At 39.6% G+C, this 20,944-nt stretch overlaps 1 protein-coding gene across 11 annotated transcripts in view; it reads left to right on the forward strand.

Moving 5' to 3' along the window:
- Positions 1-20,944, forward strand: part of DMD (dystrophin) — a 1,855,422-nt gene that overhangs the window by 875,064 nt on the left and 959,414 nt on the right. For all 11 annotated transcript variants that reach the window (XM_034754682.1, XM_034754655.1, XM_034754674.1 and 8 more), the window contains one exon: positions 16,582-16,732. In XM_034754682.1, the coding sequence (XP_034610573.1) occupies positions 16,582-16,732 (151 nt within the window). The remainder of the gene's footprint in view (positions 1-16,581; positions 16,733-20,944) is intronic.

Consider the following 20,944-nt stretch of genomic DNA (forward strand, 5'->3'; position numbering starts at 1 on the left):
ACACTGCCTCCAGTGATACCATGCAATAAACAAGATATTAAGGTATTTGAGTGTCTGTGGTCCCAGATTCGATTAGATTTTTATACATATCAGTTTTTTTTCTTTTTTTCCTGCCTCTCACCCATGCTGTCTCTACAGGGCAGATAAGGTGCAACCGGTAACTCTTGAAAACATTTAGGAGTAATGTTTTTGCCATTACTTTTCCTAACTGTAAGTTTATCAGCATAGGTTGGTGCATAATTTTTTTCTCCTTCATGATTTTCTGTGAAGAATTGCCCACTATCCAAACTGCTGCTGCTTCCCATTGCTCTCAATGAAAGTGAAACCTGGGAAGATAGAGTTCCCAGTGTTTTCTGGAGGCAAAGACAAATGCTCAGTCCTGCTGGCAGAACTGGCTCTGGCTTTTTTGCTGCCCCAAGCAAAAAAAAAGGAAAACCTGTGGGGCGGACGGAGCGGTGAAGCAAAAAAACAAAAAAAAAACGTGCCGGAGCCAGGGTGCAGGGGGACTCCCTGTGTTGCAGACGTGCCCCGGGCAGCGGAGTGTGCACCCCAACTAGCAGGGGGAGGGGGAGGCAGCGGGGGGGGGGAAGAGAGAAGGGGAGCAGCCGGGGCTTCCTTCAGCGGGGCGCTTGCCACGCTGCCCCTCCCGCTGCGCCGCCTGCCAGGAGGGCTCCGCGCCGCTCTGGTCAGCGGGGAGGGAAGGATGCGAGCTGCCCTGCTGGGCTTGCTGCAGACCTGGGACCGGCTGGGGCAGACAGAGTGCGCAGCCCGCTCGCAGCAGGGCACTCCCTTCCTCCGCACCGCCGCCCCCTACAGGGCGGCCGGAGCGGCGAAGCAGAAAAAAATGGATTGGAGGGAAGCCGCCCCTTAGAATCTGCCACCCCAAGCACGAGCTTGCTCGGCTGGTGCCTGGAGCCAGCCCTGCCTGCTGGGAAAAATGGGAGATAGATGTTGGGATAGAGAAAGCAGAATTCCACCTTCGTTAAGAAAAGAGGAAATATTTATCCGGCAGGTTGCTAAAACAACAAAGAGTGTTTCAGACTTAAGCAACAGAGGGTCCTGTGGCACCTTTGAGACTAACAGAAGTATTGGGAGCATAAGCTTTCGTGGGTAAGAACCTCACTTCTTCAGATGCAAGTCTTGCATCTGAAGAAGTGAGGTTCTTACCCACGAAAGCTTATGCTCCCAATACTTCTGTTAGTCTCAAAGGTGCCACAGGACCCTCTGTTGCTTTTTACAGATTCAGACTAACACGGCTACCCCTCTGATACTGTTTCAGACTTAACATTTTAGAAGTAGCCCAGGGGACTTAGACTTGTGCAAAGGTGATATTTGTTAGTAAAAGATGCAGTTTTTCACACAGCTGTGCAGTGTATGACCTGGATGTGATATGTGATAAATATATATGCATGTTGGTGTAATGCTAAATATTATTGTAACTTGCACATGACCTAGAATAAGAACATGATTAATATTTGTCCATTATACGTATATAGAAATATTAATTTAGGCTACTATAAAACTGAGCTTATGTGCTTTGTACATAAAATTTGATTAGGGGTTTGTCAGTATTTTAATTAATTTTTTCACAGGCTGAAAAATCTGAAAGTGTATTACTAATAATGTTTATGTCTGCTTTTGGGCTGGGGAGTTTGCGCTGTGTTGCTCTCTTCCATAAAAGGTATACAATTAGCCAAATTCTCTTTATTTTCCTTCTGGAAAAGGTGACAACTGCTTTAGGGCAGGTCTACCCTACAAATTTACATCAGTGCAGCTGCACTGCTATCTGGTGCTGCACTGTCTAGTGAAAACGTTCTATGCTGACGAGAGAGAGCTCTCCCGTTGGCTTAATAAGTCCACCTTCTTGAGAGGTGATAGCTATGTCAGTGGGAAAAGCTCTCCCACTGACATAGCACTGTCTACATGAGGGTTTAAGGTTGGTATAGCTACAGGGTACATCGCTTAGAAGTCTGGAATTTTCACACTGCTGAGTGATGTAGTTATATTGAAATAAATACGTAGTGTAGACCAAACTTTAGTATCCAGGTTAAATTCATTAAGGTGCATCTCTCCATCTCTACCCCAAGCGGGGAGAAATATCTTTTGGGAAAGAACATTTTTGTTTTGAAAGTTTAAATATATACTGCAAATGGAGCTCATGCCCTATAACAGTAATAGCTATTTACAAATTTGGAAATAGTTTAGCAGTATAAAAATGATCATCCCAGACATGCCATCCCTTATCTCAATGAAATAAAATAGAAAGGGCAATGTGCTGTAAATAAATTAACTGTCCTCTGGCACTTGATTACAGATGAATTTGCTTATCTAAAACCAGAGCTGACACACGCTTATTTCTTATATTTAAATCTGTCATTGCCTGTGGAACACTGATTGACACTCTAGATGCTGTGTTTCTCTTAAGTGTGTCAAGTTAAAGTATGACTGAGGGATAAGAATGTCCATGCTGAGCACTGTGGGCAATTAACTCATTTACATTTTGGGAATACAGTGCCTCTCTCTTTCTGGTACAGAATTTGATTTTGCATGATCACAGTCCTAGGCAATGTGTACAGAGAAAATATGAACTCTTGCAAATTGTGCCAGACTAACTGTTGAGGCGGTGGTCTGTACTGTTCATTTGGGCTACCTAGTTCAGCCTGCTCTGTATATGAGATGCGGACATTGAGAAACAAGGTCATTGAACTGCTTTGTGATTGTTAATGATGTGTTTGAATAATTTCTTAAGCCTTTAAACCAGGCTCTGTCATTTGTAGTACATTGCTGGACATCAGTTAATCAACATTTCTGCATCATAAACCCATAATGACAGTTGTTCTTTCACAGTTATAGTCTGAGCATATAGTCCTGAAGTGCCAGCAAAACTATGTTTGACAACATAGCAGCAGTTTCAATACCTGTGCTAATGACCAGCTTAATAGAAAAATGTAATGTACACTCTTTCAATTAAGTAATAGAGGCTAACTACAATGTACATTGAACCAGTCTATTTCATACATTTACAGCAAATCCTTTATCAATGCAGCAAATAGTTCAAAGCAAAGTTATCAGATCTCAAGAGCTTGCATATTAACAGATTTAATTTTGTAGGTAGCAGAATATGGTTAAATGTTTTGGCCACCCATGCTCTTTCTTAGCTTTTTCATTTTGAGAGATTAATTGCTGCAGTGTCATGAAATTACTTTTTTTTTCTTGGCTTCCATGAACTGGAGTATTATTCAGTATTATTATTTCAGTAGGAGTATTCAAACTTTTAAAAAAATATTTCCTCCAAGTGTGCAATAGATTTGGAGGAAGTACAATTAGAGTAAAATTGTGTGTGCGCGAAGTTATGGATGAGGATGTAGGTGGTCTGGCCAAGTGGTCAGAGCAGGAGTCCGGTCTAGTGGCAGAGCAGGCATCCAGGTTAGGGAATGAAGCCAAGGGTCAGCACCTGAGTCAAGTGCCAGTTACCAGAGCTAGGTGTCAAACCAGAGTCAGAACCAGGATTCAAAGCTGAGGGTCAGATACCAAATTCCAGAGCAAAGAGTCAAGGTCAGAAATCAGAGGCTGAGGTTGGAGCCAAGACTGGTGACTGAGGATTGGAGGTGAGGTGTAATGGCAGGAGGGAAGGCAAGGATCAAGTATGGAGCAGGAGCATGGCAGGAACGGGAGTGAAGGCAGAAATAAGGCAGGAGCAGAGCAGGAATCAGGAACAAGGTTGGGTGCAGGAGGCAGGCCACGAGCAGGATCCAATGCAGCCACAACAGGAAGCCACCATGTTGGTCAGACAAACTTCCTGTTCCTTCTCCTGGCTTAAATAGCATAGTAGGACCAATTGGTGGAGCTGGGAAATCCTCCAATCAGAGCTCATGTGTGTGGTGCCTTGGCTAGGTCTATTGCCCTAGTAGCTTTCCAGCCCACCAGGTGTCAGTAGCTATTGGGTGGAGACCAGGATGCGGCAGCTGTCTGAGTATTCCCAGGCCTGGATTCAAGTCCTGGAACATCAGAGGCACCTGGAAACATTTATCTGGAATCAGAGGCTACTCTAGAGAGAGTGGCTGCCACCTGGGATGCTTAGCCATGGGGAACACACTGATAATTAGCAATATGATAAAAATACTGACTGAGACTACTCAGCCTAGCCCATGATATATCCTTCTCAAAGCACACGGGAGTATAGAACACCAAAAAACACTTATTCCAGAATTTCTACCGGCCTTGGGTTTTTCAGACAGTGCAAAAATAATGTAAGTCCTAGGAAGTGTAAAAAAAATCTATATTCAAATGTGCCAGACAGCCATGACAGTTTGGGACAATAAGTGTTAAGCAAGGGAATCCCTTGGGAGTGGTTAATGCAAATTCCACAACTCCAGTTATACAAAAACCCAGTCTTTTGAAGCTACGTCCTAAGAATAGGTCCATTGACTGGTGATTATCAGTTTCTGGACACTGTAGCTCAAAGGCCTGAGGTGTATCGTTAAAAAAAAGCTAAACTATCCAGTCAGGATTCTGGTTCCTGATCTAAAACTTGACATTAACTTGTTGTACCAATGGGGCAAACCCAATTGTGGGTTTTGGAAAACTGACATCTACCAGAGCCCTACTTTGGAGTTGGGTGTAATCTCTGATAAACTATTAGCATACGTGTAGATTTTTTTTATTGGTTTTATTGTTTTCTCTGTAATTTTTTTTTTACCTTTTAAGAATAAATGCAGTTTGCTTTGTGAAGGCTGGTTGGTAACTGGTGAGATGTTAACATGTACTGGATGCCCAATCAGTCTGCTGAGGAAACCACAGTGTGGTGCAGAGGGATTGTAAACCTAAGCCCTGGTCTGAATGGGGAGAGACACAGGTCTCCTCTCTAAAGAGGTGATGGTTGGGAGCCAGCAACCTTAAGAGGGTGCCCTTGAGGAAGACCAAGGGGGTGGGGGTCAAAGGTGTAATTAACCCTGAGAGTAGTATTTTTGTTCGTTTGTTTTTTCTTTGGAGCAAGAAGGAATTTAAAGACTGCATTTTTATTTCCTTTTGGTACAAGAAGGCAGTTCAAGTCTGTGTCCTTAATACAAATGCAGAGGAGTTCCAGGTAGCTGGTTGTAGCACCTTGATTCAAGGCTGCACAAGTTTACATCACTAGGGAGTAGAGGACTGGGCATAGCTCCACTCCTTCTTGGTCCACCAATGCCCCACCCTGACATGTTGCTTTCTTCATTTTCCAAGAGATGGGGTGCAGAAGGCAATGGATCTGCCTCTGCTAATTTTCTGTTGGAGGAGTGTTCTCCTGCGCTAGCCACTTTGCTCTGCGTTCACTGCCTCAAATGCATTTAGTAGACTGCAGCATGCGCCCCTGTGTTTTGGTTCTACCCTAGAAAAAGAAGGAATTTAAGGATTTCTGGTGTGGGGGGGGTCTCCATTTTGGAGAAGAGAGGCATTTAAAAAGACTTGATAACATTTTCATAGTCTGTGGGCACTTAGGCCTCAGTCCTCCAAACACTTTTGCACATTTAACTTTGAAGTTAGTGGGACTGCTCACGTATCCAGAGTTAAGTACCTATGTGTTCACCAGTTTGGAGAGTTGGGGCTTGTTAGCAAGGGGACATTTACATGCATTAATATACTGATATAATTATACTGCTGCAGTTATAGCTCCCTGTGTGGACTTTCCTATTCGGAATAACAGTGGCTTAAACTGATTCCAAAGCAACATAAGCTAAAATGGAAAAAAGGGCCACTGTTAATTCTGAATTAGTGTGCACATGGGGAGTTACGTTGATGTAATGCTGTCACACTGTCTGGCTCATGACTGAGGTCCTACCTCAGGGCAGACACCCTAAACTGGTGGTGTGTTCTAGAATTAGATTTCACCAAACCAGTAACAAATGTGAACTCCTGGATCACTGTAACACTCTTACCATGGAGTCACAGACAGTCTTGCCACCCAGACAAACTGGACTTTGTGTTAAAAGATCTCTCATACCAAAAGTCACACCATATTTAGGTGTCAGTTGGTACTCTAGATCTATACCAAAAACAATGCTGGTAGCCAATTCTATAGTAAACTAACTAAAGCTTTATTAGCTATGAAATGGAAATTAGAGTTACTGAAAGGTTAAAGCAGGTTAAATATATATACAGGTGGGTCACAGTCTGTAATTCCAACTGGAGCAGAGTTGTTGTAATCTGCCAGGTTCCCAAAAGTCTCTCAAGCTCCCCAGAATAATTCTGGGGATCTCCATTTTCTCGTTCAGTTATTCCACTCAATCTAAACAGTCCAGAGAAGGTGGATCTTTCCCTGATTCCATACTCATAGCTTCTTCTCACTGACAGGGTCACTATCCATGTGAGCTCTTCCTGAGATGCTGGAGAGTGAGGAATGCATTTAGAGTCTTTGGCCTCTGATTTATCACACACAATGATGCCTTGCTTTGAAATTAGCACTTTTCTGTTAAAGTTCTGCATGTGTATTCCACAAGGCTTCTTTCTTATTTGATGAGTTAATTAGTTACAGGGGTATATACAATGTAAATGTTTGCTACTACATTATAATGAGATATAGATAAGTGAAAACAACGCAGGTAACATCCCACTTGTTTTCATGAAATTTAAACACCAAATGCACTCTTATACATTTAACAATCACTTTGTTCTATATTAATATACAAGCAAATTGGCCTGGCTATGCATTTCTAAGCATTCAGTGAGCCGTGGAGCTTTGACATGAGCTGGCACCTGGTCTGCGTCACAAATGCCAATAAATTTCCCCATGTAGACAAATCCTTAGTCTCCATTCAAAGGACAAGGTCCAGGGACTATGTCTATTTTCCAACTATGAGAGCTTTACTGTCCCTCTTAAAGTGGTTACACAAACCCTTTGAAAGCACTGCTGAGTGAAAGTGGAAATAATCTTAAGATGCCAGAAATATTTGAGAGATCAGCCTGTCCTTCATCTTGGATTTCCAGTCTCAGTCCCTGTAGCAATGCAGTAGTCTGGGTTCGAATTTCCCTGTTTTGCCTGGTACCATAAGATGACCCCATGATAGTGATCAATGGGTATTTTATTAATAATTAATTATTTAAATGTTTATTAAATTGTGCTGCATATTTCCCCAAACTGCATCTCAAACAGAATATTAATGTGTCAAAAAATAAGAAATACTTTAGATATTGTTTTCTGCAAGAAGGTAATTCTGATACATACTTACATTGCTGCTTATTGTGTACTCCTAATATTATTCTGTTCTCTCCTCTGATATACATATGTAACAATCAAAAATATTAATGCGTGTACATCAGGGAAAGAATAGCCCCCCCAGAGGAAAGAACATAACTTAAGTTTAAGGAGCTGCTGTAGTCCTAGGGAGAAGGCTTGATGACTCGGGTTGGTGTAGAATGGGAGGTAAAACAATCTACCTTGCATATGTTATCTTTTATAATAGCCAGCCCTGTCTAAATATCAAGTGGTTCTAAGATTTGCATATTATATGTGTTTTAAGCCTGTGAAAGCAGTACCTTTTTTACCATAATAAACTCCTTGAGGTACTTTTGGAAGAGGATATTGCAGAATCTAGACATTGTGGCATCTAACACTAAATCATCTCCATTTGGTCCATATGCACAGAGAATATATAAATTAAGTATGAATTAAACACTCGAAAGATGTAAATTCTGTGAAGAAGAATGAAAATGAAAACATCAAGTCCTCTGAAAATGGGTTAGCATTTTTTTTTACTGAAGTGCTTTAATTTTAGAAGATACCCAGTGAAAACAAGTTTTCATATTTTATCATCTGTCAGAATGGCCTTAAGTATTAAAGCTAGCACTATAGCATGTTAATATAGAATTATTTATACCACTTTGAAGTTTTTTATATTTCTTACAAGGTGCTAATTGTGCTGAATCAAGCTGACAAAATTGCATAATTTTTAGGTTAATATTAGCATAATCCTACAGCACATTGTTTAAAGGAAGTAAAGAAATAAAATGTGCTGAATATTTTTGCAATACGATGAATAACACTGTATCTTTCTCACAGTCATAATTTCCATGACACTAATCATGAATTTGGGAGGGGGAAGGGGGTTATAACTAGTTATGTAGTTTGTCACACGGGCCAGTGTGATACTAAGTAAGACTTCTGAGAATTTTTGCAAATATAGCTTTGTCTATATCCAGTAGAGTAGAGCATGGGAGTAATATGGGAATTTAATGATTTTAAACTATTTAAATATTAGTGAATAGTTTTAAAACCAGTTTTAACGGGAATATAGAGGATATTTTCTTTAAAATAATAATGCAGGAGTTTTCACTTTTGTCTATAAATTTGTGCCATTTTTTTGTTTAAACTAAAGTTTTGGCTTCTGCATTTTCTGCCATGACGTGCTATGATAAGCATAGTCTCAGAGCAGGTGCCTGCAAGCACTCCGACTCCTATGTGGCGCCCCATTGAAATGGCGGCTTGTGTATCTCTTTGCAGGTTAAGAAACCTTAATGAGACATCAAATTTACACCACAAAACCCACAGTTAGTGCCTTAATGCGAAAGGATGTTTGAATTACAGGTTAGGATTTTCTTCCTAGTGAAAAGCATATGGCAATTCCAAATTTTGATTAAACATCATCTGAAGGGGTGTGTTTCCCGCACTTGCCTAATATTTATTTTAGTACTCCAGTGATCTGCAAAGAGAGAAGCCTCCCACTCCTTTTGTGCCTCAACACCAATTATGTTGCAGGTTCCCTCAGCAGTTCTTTCAGTGGTATTTTACCTTAGTATGGATGTAAATGATGCTAGTACATCAACAAGAGAATAAACCAAAAGACCCAGGCTGAGTTCAGCTTATTCTGGCCTTCATTTTAGCATATTTTGAAGTCTACCTTCCTGTCTGACAGTGCATGTGATAGGAAAAACTAGTCAGGAATGCCCATTAGTTTCACACTTGCGGATTCTTGATGCATTTTTGCCTGATGGGAACAAGGCTGCTAGCTGTCACATACCTATTTTCATTTTTGTTTAGTATTTTGTTTAAAATTTATCAGTGCTTAATCCATTTTTTAAAAATGATGAAAATTGGTGCCAAAAATTAACTTTGCATGCAGTTTTTGGGGGTAAATATTGGGTTTAATATTAGGATAAGAAAACAGTAAAAAAAGCAACAGAAGAAAAGTAAGAGTTTTGAAAGTAAAAGCAGTTTAATGCCCTGGTTTATTTCATGAACTGTACATTACCAATATGTGTACTCATGCACGCCCATGCGTGTATCTTCCACTACATTGCCTTACTTTAACAGACATCCTTGCATTTACATGTAGACTTTTTTTATTAACAAAAACAAAAACAAAAAAACCTACCAAATGTAATGTATGGTATTTTCTTAACATAATCAATGTGTTCATGTATTTGAGTGGTCCAATATCTGGATGAAGATCAGTAATAAAAATAAATAATTTTTGCAAAATCCAAGGTGTGGGTTTTTTTTTTGTTTTTTGTTTTTTTGTTTTGTTTTTTTGGTAAAAATCAGTAAAAACTGAAAACAGAAGGCCTTACTGATAGGGTACATGTGCAGACATCTGCCATGCTTGCCTGCAGTCCTCCAGGATTCTCATGCTGTGGCTCCTTTTGTCATTTGGGGACTGCTTTGATACCTCCTCTTCAGGCATCCAGGTGACTGCCTAAGTCCTTACTGATGTCCCTGCTAGGAAGAGAAGAATAGGACAAAAGATAGGAGAGGGAATTTCTCCCTGCCCTCTGACTACCACCCAGCATCCCCACCATCTGACCAAATGTCTGCCAAATGCAAAGGGATCAAACGGATTGAAAAATAAACTTTGCTTTGAAGATTTTGAGAGGCTAGCATAGAATAAGATGAACTAGTCAATATTTCAAAATAACTTCCTGGAAAAAATAGTACTTAGCAATTTGTGTCTTGAAAATCCTTTACAAATATTAAGCCTCTTGGTAAAACTGAAAAGTAAGTAAATGCTATGTACTACTAATTATGTAGATGAGAAATCTGAGGCACAATGAAGCTTTTTGATTTGATACAAGGACATGTGGAAGACAAGTAGCCAACCCATATTAAAACTTGAGTCCTGACTGCCAATCCTGTGCTCTGACCACTGGACTTTTTGACAATCTAACATTTTCTAGCATTACTCCAAGAAAGGCAAATGTAATCAAATAATTGTTTTTATTTACATCTAGTTTAATTTTGACATTTTCAAGTTGTAGTAACCGCAATGAAAATGTAAAGGAAGGGGGTCTTCTTTAAAAAAAAAAAAAAAAACAAAACAGGTATGACATGATATTTGTTTTTAAATGCTCTATAAGGTGTTCAGAACAGCATCATGTATTAGAAATAAAATTTATGGTGCATGAATGAAGTAACAATTTGGGGTTGTTTTACTTGCATGGTGGCGTTATTCTTACAGATATTTAAATATATCTAACCACACAATTAACAAAAGAAGTGCATTTTGGTTGCCAATACATTTTGAATGACTTTTATTGCTGCTTAACCATAGTTTTAGCTTTAACTTTTATTCTGATTACAGTGGGATAACAATAGGTTTTTTTTCTCCAAATAGTCATGAGCAATGAGTGCTAAAACTTAAATGCTAAGATTGTATTCTGAATGCATATCTGCCCACTGCTGCTTCCCTCTCTCCTCCCCCTTGAAACTTCAATTAGGCATAGAGAAAGAGAATGGAGATTGACTTGAGATTCAATTTGCAAGTGCTGAAATGCAAATTCAGCAACTCTTATATCAGCTCATACTGAATTTTTCACATTTAAGTAGCTGATAAACTTGCTCAAGCTGAGAAGAGTAACTTTGTTTTGTGAGAAACATGAAGCTCATTTAACTGGTTGAACCAGAAGAAATGTATTTTTACCTTTTATATTTTAGGTGACACTTTGTGTGAATCAAGATTTCCATTTACTTTAGGTTAAAGCACATAAATATGTACTTGGTTATTAAAACATTTTGTATGTTTCCATTATAGAGGAGTTAATCCTTAGTAAGTATATTTTAATAATTAATTCAAAGTATCACAATCATCTTACAAAATGTAAATTTGCCATGCAAATAAAATTTTAAATTTTTAACAGTGTAATATTCTGTTATTGAGTGCCTCTGAGAGTCTTGCTAGAAGACAAGATCTTTGGCTGAGCCCATACTACTAATAAGTTTAGCAAAATTCAGCTAGAGATATCTTAAATATTATTCAGAAACTGTAATTAACTTGTTCTCATCATTCGTACCACTGATGAGAGGGCGGAGATTTTATCTTGATGACTTGTGTCATAATTTTTAGGAATTTGTTAAAATCAGAAGTCAAAAACTCTCTTGCCCTCATTGTTAATTGACAGGCCTTGGAAAGGCTCTACTACAAAGCTGAAATCTTGGCCTCATTCAAGTCACTGGAAGTTTTCCCACTGACTTGAATGGGGCCAGTGCTTTGCCCCTGGTCATTCAATAGCAGTGAAAAGATGCAGTGGGCAAGATGGAGCCAAACTCCCTGAAGAGGGTCATGCCAAAAGGATAGAGAAAATTCCTTTTTCTCCTTCCAAAAAAGAACCATCATAATGATAATAGGAGGAGGGGTAACCCATATTCTTGGAATAATCTGATTTACTTGGTTAAGTAAATGATTTGGCATTCAGGCTGATAGTTTATCTATGCAGGAATCAGGCTATTTCCTTCTCAAATAATTGAACACACTTTTAATTATCCTTTAAATATACCCCCAAATCTATTAGAATCCACAAAAGAGGATTATTAAACAAATAATAGTTGCATATTTAACAATGGCATATTTAATAAAATATCCCAAGAAATCTTTCATTAATTATCACACTCAACAGTGCAGCAAAACACAAGATAAATGAATTTAATACTTGAATGAGAAATTCCACAAATGTCTAAATCCAAACACTGTACCATAACTCTGCTTTGGGAAGTTCTATAACTTTAAACCACTGAGGAAAATCTGATGGGCTTAAACTTTGGCAAATCAAGTGTAAAAGCATGATTAGGTAGGCCAAAAAGGAATTTGAAGAGCAAATATTGAAAGACATGAAAGCTAACAGCAGTTTTTTTAATAGGTCGGAAGCAAGAAGTCTGGCAAATGATCAGTGGGGACACTGACCAATCAAGGTGCTAAAGGAGCACTCAAGGAAGATAAGGCCATTGTGGAGATGCTAAACGAATTCTTTGTATCAGTCTTCACTGAAGAGCATGTGAGATTCACACACCTGAGCCTTCTTTTTAGGTGACAGATCTGAGGAACTGCCCCAGATTGAGATGTCAATAGAGGAGGTTTTGGAACAAATTGATAAATTTAAACAGTAATAACTCATCAGCCATCAGATGATATTCACCAGAGTTCTGAATGAATTAAGATGTGAAATTGCAGAACTACTAAATTTGTATGTAATCTATCACTTTAATCAGCCTCTGCATCAGATGATGGGAGGTTAACTAATGTGACACCGATTTTTAAGAAGGCTCCAGAAGTGATTTTGACAATTACAGGCCAGTAAATTTAATCTCAGTATCTGGCAATGTGATTGAAACTATAGAAAAGAACCAGATGATCAAACATGTAGATGAACATGATATGTTGGGGAAGAGTCAACATAGCTTTTGTAAAGGCAAATCATGCCTCACCAATCTATTACAATTTTTGAGGGTTCAACAAACATGTGGACAAGGGTGATCTAGTGGACTTTCCAAGTGTACTTGGACTTTCAGAAAGCCTTTGAGAAGGTCCTTCACCAAACTCTCTTAAGAGAAAAAAGCCATCATGGGATAAGAGGAAAGGTCTTCTCATAGATCAGTAACTGAAGATAGGATACAAAGGATAGGAAACAAAGGGTAGAAATCAATGATCAATTTTCACAGTTGAGAGAGGTAAATAGTGGGGTCCCCCAAGGCTCTGTACCGGGACCTGTGCGGTTCAACGTATTCATAAATGATATGAAAAAGGGTTAAACATGAGGTGGCAAAGTTTGCAGATGATACAAAATTACTCCAGATAGCCAAGTCCAAAGCAGACTGTAAAGAATTACAAAAAGATCACACAAAACTGGATGACTGGACAACAAAATGGCAGATGAAATTTAATGTTGATAAATGCAAAGTAATGCAAATTGGAAAATACAATCCAAACTCTAAATACAAAATGATGGGGTCTAAATTAGCTGTTGCCACTCAAGAAAGAGATCTTGAAGTCATTGTGCATAGTTCACTGAAAACATCTGCTCAATGTAAAGCAGCAGTCAAAAAAGCTAACACTGTTACGAATCATAAGAACAGGGATACATAAAATGATAGAAAATATCATAATACCAGCATATAAATCCATGATACTCCTACACCTTGAATACTGCATGCAGTTCTGGTCACCCCATCTCAAAAAAGGTGTATTAAAATTGGAAAAAGTATAGAGAAGGACAACAAAAATGATTAGGGATACAGAGCAGTTTCCAAATAGAGATTAGAAAGACTGGGACTGCTCAGCTTGAAAAAGACTGCTTACTTTGCTTAAGAGTCTTTAGTGAGGAACCTTGTCAAAGGCTTTCTGAAAATCTAAATACACTGTATCCACTGGATCACCTTTGTCCACATCCTTGTTGACCCCCTGAAAATGTTAGTAGATTGGTGAGGCATGATTTCTATTTACAAAAAACATGTTGATTCTTCCCCAACAAATTATGTTCATATATGTGTCTGAACGTTTTGTTGTTTACTATAATTTCACATTTGAGTTCCGTCAGACCTCTTGGGTGAATACCATCTGGACCTGGTGATTTATTACTGTTTAGTTTATCAATATGTTTCAAAACCTCCTCTAATGATGCTTCAATCTGGGACAGTTCCTCAGATTTGTCCTGTAAAAAGAATGGCTCAGGTTTGGGAATCTCCCTCACATCCTCAACCATGAAGACTGATCCAAAGAATTCATTTAGTTTCTCTGCAATGACCTTATCGTCCTTGAGTGCGCCTTTAGCATCTCAATCGTCCAGTGGCTGCACTGGTTGTTTAGCAGGATTCCTGCTCCTGAATTACTTTTAATTTTTTTTTTGCTGTTACTTTTCTTTGGCTACCTGTTCTTCAGATTCTTTTTTGGCCTCCTAATTATATTTTTGCACTTAATTTGCCAGAGTTTATGCTCTTTTCTGCACTAGGGTTTAACTTCCACATTTTAAAGGATGCCTTTTTGCCTCTCATTGCTTCTTTTATTCTGTTGTTTAGCCACAGTGGCTCTTTTTGGGTTCTCTGTTTTTTAATTTGGGATATACATTTGAGCCTCTATTATGATGTCTTAAAAAGTTTCAATGAAGCTTGCAGGGATTTTACTTTTGGTGCTGTACTTTTTAATTTTTGTTCAACTAACCTCCTCATTTTTGTGTAGTTCCCCTTTCTGAAATTAAATGCTACAGTGTTGAGCTGCTGTGGTGTTTTTCCAGCCACAGGGATGTTAAATTTAATTATATTATGGTCATGATATATTATGGCACCCCAGCTATATTCACCTCTTGGACCTGATCCTGTGCTCCACTTAGGACTAAATCAAGAATTGCCTCTCCTCTGGTGTGTTCCAGAACTAGCTTTTCCAAGAAGCAGTCATTTAAGGTGTCCAGATGTGACATGTACCCAGTCAATATGGGGATAGTTGGAATCCTCCCATTATTATTATTATTATTATTATTATTTATTACTTTTAACAGCCTCTGTAATCTCCCAGAGCATTTCACAGTCACTATCACCATCCTGGTCAGGTGGTTGGTAGTATATCCCTATTGCTATATTCTTATTATTCGAGCATGGAATTACTATCCATAGATATTCTATGGTGCTGGTGCAGTTTGGTTCAGTTAAGATTTTTACTTCATTTGATTCTACACTTTTTCACATATAATGCCACTCCCCCACCAGCACAACCTGTTCTGTCCTTCCAATATATTTTGTACCCTGGTATTACAGTGTCCCATTGATTATCCTCATTCCACCAAGTTTCTGTGATGCCTATTATATCAATATCCTCATTTAATACGAGGCACTCTAGTTCACCCATCTTATTATTTAAGCGTCTAGCATTGGTATAGAAGCACTTTAAAAACTTCTCACTTTTTAGTTGTCTCCCATTACGTGATGTAATTGAATGAGACTTTTTTTTTTCATTTGACTGTTTCTCATCAGATCCTATCTGTATTTTATCATCTTCCATATTCTTCTCCTTACTAGGACATAGAGAATCTCCATTAATAGATCTTGCCCTAAGGGATGTCTCTGTCTGAACCATGTGCTCCTCCGCACCTGTTGGCTTTTCCCTAGCCCTTTAAAAACTGCTCTATGACCTTTTTAATTTTAAGTGCCAGCAATCTGGTTCTATTTTGATTTAGGTGGCGCTCATCCTTCCTGTATAGGCACCCCTGTCCCAAAAGTTTCCCCAGTTCCTAATAGATCTAAACCCCTCCTCCCTACACATTGTCTTATCCACCCATTGAGACCCTGCAGTTCTGCCTGTCTAACTGGCCCTGTGCATGAAACTGGGAGCATTTCAGAGAATGCTACTACAGAGGTTCTGAACTTCAATCTCTTACCTAGCAGCCTAAATTTGGCCTCCAGGACCTCTCTCCTATCTTGCCCAATGGCACTGGTACCTACATGTACCACAACAACCGACTCCTCCCCAGCATTACACATAAGTCTAGCTAGATGTCTTGAGAGATTTGCAACCTTCGCACCAGGCAGGCAAGTCACCATGCATTTCTCCTGGTCGTCGCCAACCTAGCTATCTATGTTTCTAATGATTTAATCGCCCATTACTAATATCCGTCTCTTCCTAATAACTGGAGTTCCCTCTCCTGAAGAGGTATCCTCCGTGCAAGAGGATACCACAACATCACAGGGCAGGTAATCATACATGCTGCATTGGGTGCAATAAACTGGGTGGCACCCACTCTGGTGCATTCCTGCATTCTCTTTGTACTCCTGCAGCTGGTTCCCTTGTTTTGTTTTTATCAGGGGGTGCTTTTTGGTTTAAGATTAAGGAATGCTAAGTGTATATAGCCTCTCTCTCCCCCCTCCCCCCCCCCAGCTGTAAACTCTCTTGCAAAACTCCCGTTATCTGCTCCTGTTTGCTAGGACATGGGAACTGAACTATCGTTTCATACTTAATGGTGTTTCCTTCATGCCAGTATCTAGGCACGTTGGCAGGGTAGCGTGGCAGATTGCACTGCTTCTGCAAGTATTGTACCAATTCTGTGGATTAGCACAGGACTTCAGGTTTTCAAATCTGCTAGTGGAGCACCTTTCATTAGCATGGAATTCATTTAAAATAAGAAAAAAAGAGAAAAGAAGCAAAAAATGAATAAGACACTGCCCTGTGGCTTACATGCTCAGTAATCTTGTGAGTGCTTAGAAGTTCTATAATGTTTTCTTTTCATGTAGGTACTAAAATTTCAAGCATATAAAGGCATCAAAATCACATCATTTGACACTAGAAATATTAAAAACTTTTGATCTTTCTAGTTAAATATACTAAAATATCATCACTTGGTTTCCGTTTCCACCTGTAGACGCTTTGACAGAGCTGTGAAGAAGTGGCAGTGTTTCCACCATGACATGAAGAATTTTAGTCAGTGGCTAACTGACGCAGAACAGAATTTGGCTAGAGCACAAACAGGTACCAGGGACCCAGATCAAGCCAAAATAAAGCAGTACCTCAAGGTAGGTTTTGACTGACCAATTCCTGACCCATTCCTTTATAGTTCAATTGTATATAGTGTTGATTGCTGAGTGGTATTTTTATGTGATGTTTTTCAAATGTTTTCTTGTTCAACCTTTTTCTCTAACGAATATTATTTTTTCTGAGATATTAGCTGAAAATGCATTTAAAAATAAAATTAACATTAGAATAAGGTGCAACCAGGTAACACTTCTGTAGTTAAATGTTTGGTCTGTCTTTACTTAGTTCAGGCACACAATGCCCATTCATTTCCATGTGGTTTGTATGTTCAGCGGAAGAAGAGAATAATGCTCTGGGAGCATTATTATAACTTTGCTTGTGGGAGATGCTTTATTACCATGCTTTGTAGGAGAAACTTGATTCATGAGCAAGTCATGAAAGAGAGGTTCCATTAACCTTGTGTGGGTCCTTAACCTGTGTTGCCTGTGCCATCCTCTTTCATTTTGTTATCAAAAGAACATCCAAGATGTTTTTTTGTAAACTGCATCATGACAAAATTGTCATTCAGTTTTCATATGCCAGTTCCAATTTGTACACTCTTCTATTCTTCTTAGTGGATGCATAATATGCCTCATGTGCCATGTGACCAGGATTCATCACTAAATTTGGTCTGCTGGTTGGATCATTCCCTGGGCCAGGCCCAGTACTGACGCTGAATGCTGATCCATGCCCTAGGTTCATAAGCAAAAAAAATAATGATTAGTTTATTGATAGCTGACTTCATTCTCATTTTGGATGACTCAAAATGATAGTGTGTATGTGTGGATATAGATATAGATATAAATAGATAGATAGTACTAATTCCATACCAGTGATTTTCAAGTTGATTAGTTCATTTGGATAAAATGGTTTGTCTAACAATGACACTTTAGATACGTGTAATAAATTAATTCCCAAGCACAAGAAAAATCTTCTGCTTTCAGTGTTACATTAACAAGCACCTATAGTGCAATGGAGATAAGAACTGTCTGGTAGAGAAAAAGTGTAGGCTGTTTAATGTCATGTGTTTTTATTTTTTGTTTTTGATTTTTGTTAATTGAAGAAGGCACTGATCTAAAATGAGCCAGGAATGAGGGAAGAAATTCCGATTATAGGAGACACTCAAAAACAATGATGCATATGGAAAATCTTACTCTTTTCAAATTCTCTAAATGCCCTGGCGTGTTATCTTTGTGAACTAGAATACTTGGGTTTTCATTAATCTACAGTTTTAACATATTTGATTATTTCCTTTTTAAGTATGTAAAATAGTGAGTTAATTATTTAAGATTTATTAAGTCATCTCGAGGTTGAAGAATTGGATTAACCTACAAGATAGACCTGCGAGAAATAGCTTTCCCATTTAGTAATCTATCTTTTCCTAATGAGAAGAAACCACAGAATAGATTTCGATGTCTGTAATTAAGTAATACAGATATCTTTTAGGAGTGATCATTGACATTGACTAGTTTCCAGCACCACAATGCTGTGTAGAGCCAAATACAAAGGGAAACAAAAATAGCTCACAAAGATAATTAGATATGCATAATATTTTCATATTGCACAAAAATCAGTATTTTTAAAAATACACACAAGATTTTTCAAATGAAAAGATGCATAATATATAGCACATTTTAAAATAGTTATTTCATTAAGTAAAAATCTGACTACTACCTCCTCTTTTATAGCAAACTTTCCCCGTAACCAAACTCAAACCAGATTTCACCTTAAACCAAGAACAAGGTTATGTGGTGAATGAGTGAATAGAAAAAGGATTATGTATAATGAATGAGGCAATGTTAAGAAGCTAAACTGGAACCCACAAAGACCTTTATATCATTCAGTAAAGATGTCCCCTTTATTGTGCACCATATAACTTGCACACTGAATGAGGCAGAGGTCCTGCAGAAAATATAGTTTATGATCATGTAATCAAAAATGCATCATAATGCATATCCAAAAGGGAGCAGACTTTAGGCTATGTAGGCAGTTGTTACTTCCAGATGGTCCAGTGCTCCCCCTTTGTGAGCTTAAACATATTTTAGTTATTTATTTATGTATCGCATATGTAGAGGACATATCCGTGTAGAAAAGAGCAGACCTATATAATAAACTTGTTTGTGCCCTTTTGCCTGCCTTGCAACTCGCTGGCCACTAATTCTCCCAGGACATATTCCAACCCCTTGAACAGCATCAAACAAGGTAATTTAAAGTAAAATCAATCCGTGGAAGAAATAGTTCTTCCTCTTCTTTCTCCCCTCCTGCCACTCCCAAAAGAAAATTATCTCTGACTCATGCTCAGAGACAGACAAGATACATTTCTGGTCTAGTGACATAAAAATCTCATGGCATTAAGTTTGGGCACTGCTTATTCCTGCAAGGCTAGAAACATGAGCTTTATGCCATTAGGGAGGGGAGATTACCAGTGGGACAAAGAACACCTTCCCTAGTCATGAAAGGGCCTGAGATAATTGCCATTAAAGTCATGACATTTTGATGCCTACAAAAGTTATTTTTGGTAATTTTTCAGAAGTATTTTATATTTATTCACTTTAATATTTCTCTCTTTCTGAGCCCTGCACATTTGGGGTATGTCTACACTACGGGATTAATCCGAATTTATATAATTCGAATTTGGAAAACAGATTGTATAAAGTTGAATGTATGCAACCACACTAAGCACATTAATTCGGTGGTGTGCTTCCATGTACCGGGGCTAGCGTCGATTTCCGGAGGGTTGCACTGTGGGTAGCTATCCCATAGCTATCCCATAGTTCCCGCAGTCTCCTCCGCCCATTGGAATTCTGGGTTGAGATCCCAATGCCTGATGGGGCCAAAAACATTGCCGTGGGTGGTTCTGGGTATATCCTCCCCCGTCTCCAGGAAGCAACGGCAGACAACCATTTTGCGCCTTTTTCCTGGGTGAACAGTGCAGATGCCATACCACGGCAAGCATGGAGCCCACTCAGCTCAAGACAACAGTCATGAACATTGTAAATACCTCACGCCTTATCGTGCAGTTTATGCTTAACAAGAACCTGGAAAACCAGGCGGCGAGGAGCAGGCTATGGCAGCGCGGCGGCGAGAGTGATGAGGATATGGACATGGAATTCTATCGAACCGCGGGACCTGGTCCTTTGGAGATCATGCTGTTAATGGGGCAGGTTATAGCCATGGAACGCCGATTCTGGGCCCGGGAAACAAGCACAGACTGGTGGGACCGCAGAGTGTTGCAGGTGTGGGACGATTCCCAGTGGCTGCGAAACTTTCGCATGCGTAAGGGCACTTCCTTGGAACTTTGACTTGCTTTCCCCTGCCCTGAAGCACCAGAATACCAAGATGAGAGCAGCCCTCACAGTTGAGAAGCGAGTGGCAATAGCCCTGTGGAAGCTTGCAACGCCAGACAGCTACCGGTCAGTCGGGAATCAATTTGGAGTGGGCAAATCTATTGTGGGGGCTGCTGTGATGCAAGTAGCCAAAGCAATCACTGAGGTGCTGCTACGAAAGCTAGTGACTCTGGGAGATATGCAGGTCATAGTGGATGGCTTTGCTGCAATGGGATTCCCTAACTGTGGTGGGGCGATAGATGGAACCCACATCCCTATCTTGGCACCGGAGCACCAGGGTACCCAGTACATAAACCGCAAGGGGTACTTTTCAATGGTGCTGTGAGCACTTGTGGATCACAAGGGACGTTTCACCAACATCAACGTGGGCTGGCCGGGAAGGGTTCATGATGCTCGCGTCTTCAGGAACACTACTCTGTTTAAAGGGCTGCAGCAAGGGACTTACTTCCCGGACCAGAAAATAACTGTTGGGGATGTTGAAATGACAATAGTTATTCTTGGGGACCCAGCCTACCCCTTAATGCCATGGCTCATGAAGCCATACACAGGCAGCCTGGACAGGAGTCAGGAGCTGTTTAACTACAGGCTGAGCAAGTGCAGAATGGTGGTAGAATGTGCATTTGGCCGTTTAAAAGCTCGCTGGCGATCGCTACTGACTCACTCTGACCTCAGCCAAAGAAATCTCCCCATTGTTATTTCTGCTTGCTGTGTGCTCCACAATCTCTGTGAAAGTAAGGGGGAGACCTTTATGGCAGGGTGAGAGGCTGAGGCAAATTGCCTGGCTGCTGATTACGCGCAGCCAGACACCAGGGCGATTAAAAGAGCACACCAGGAAGCGCTGTGATTAGAGAAGCTTTGAAAACCAGT

Source organism: Trachemys scripta, chromosome 1, assembly GCF_013100865.1.
Source record: "Trachemys scripta elegans isolate TJP31775 chromosome 1, CAS_Tse_1.0, whole genome shotgun sequence".
NCBI lineage: Eukaryota > Metazoa > Chordata > Testudines > Emydidae > Trachemys > Trachemys scripta.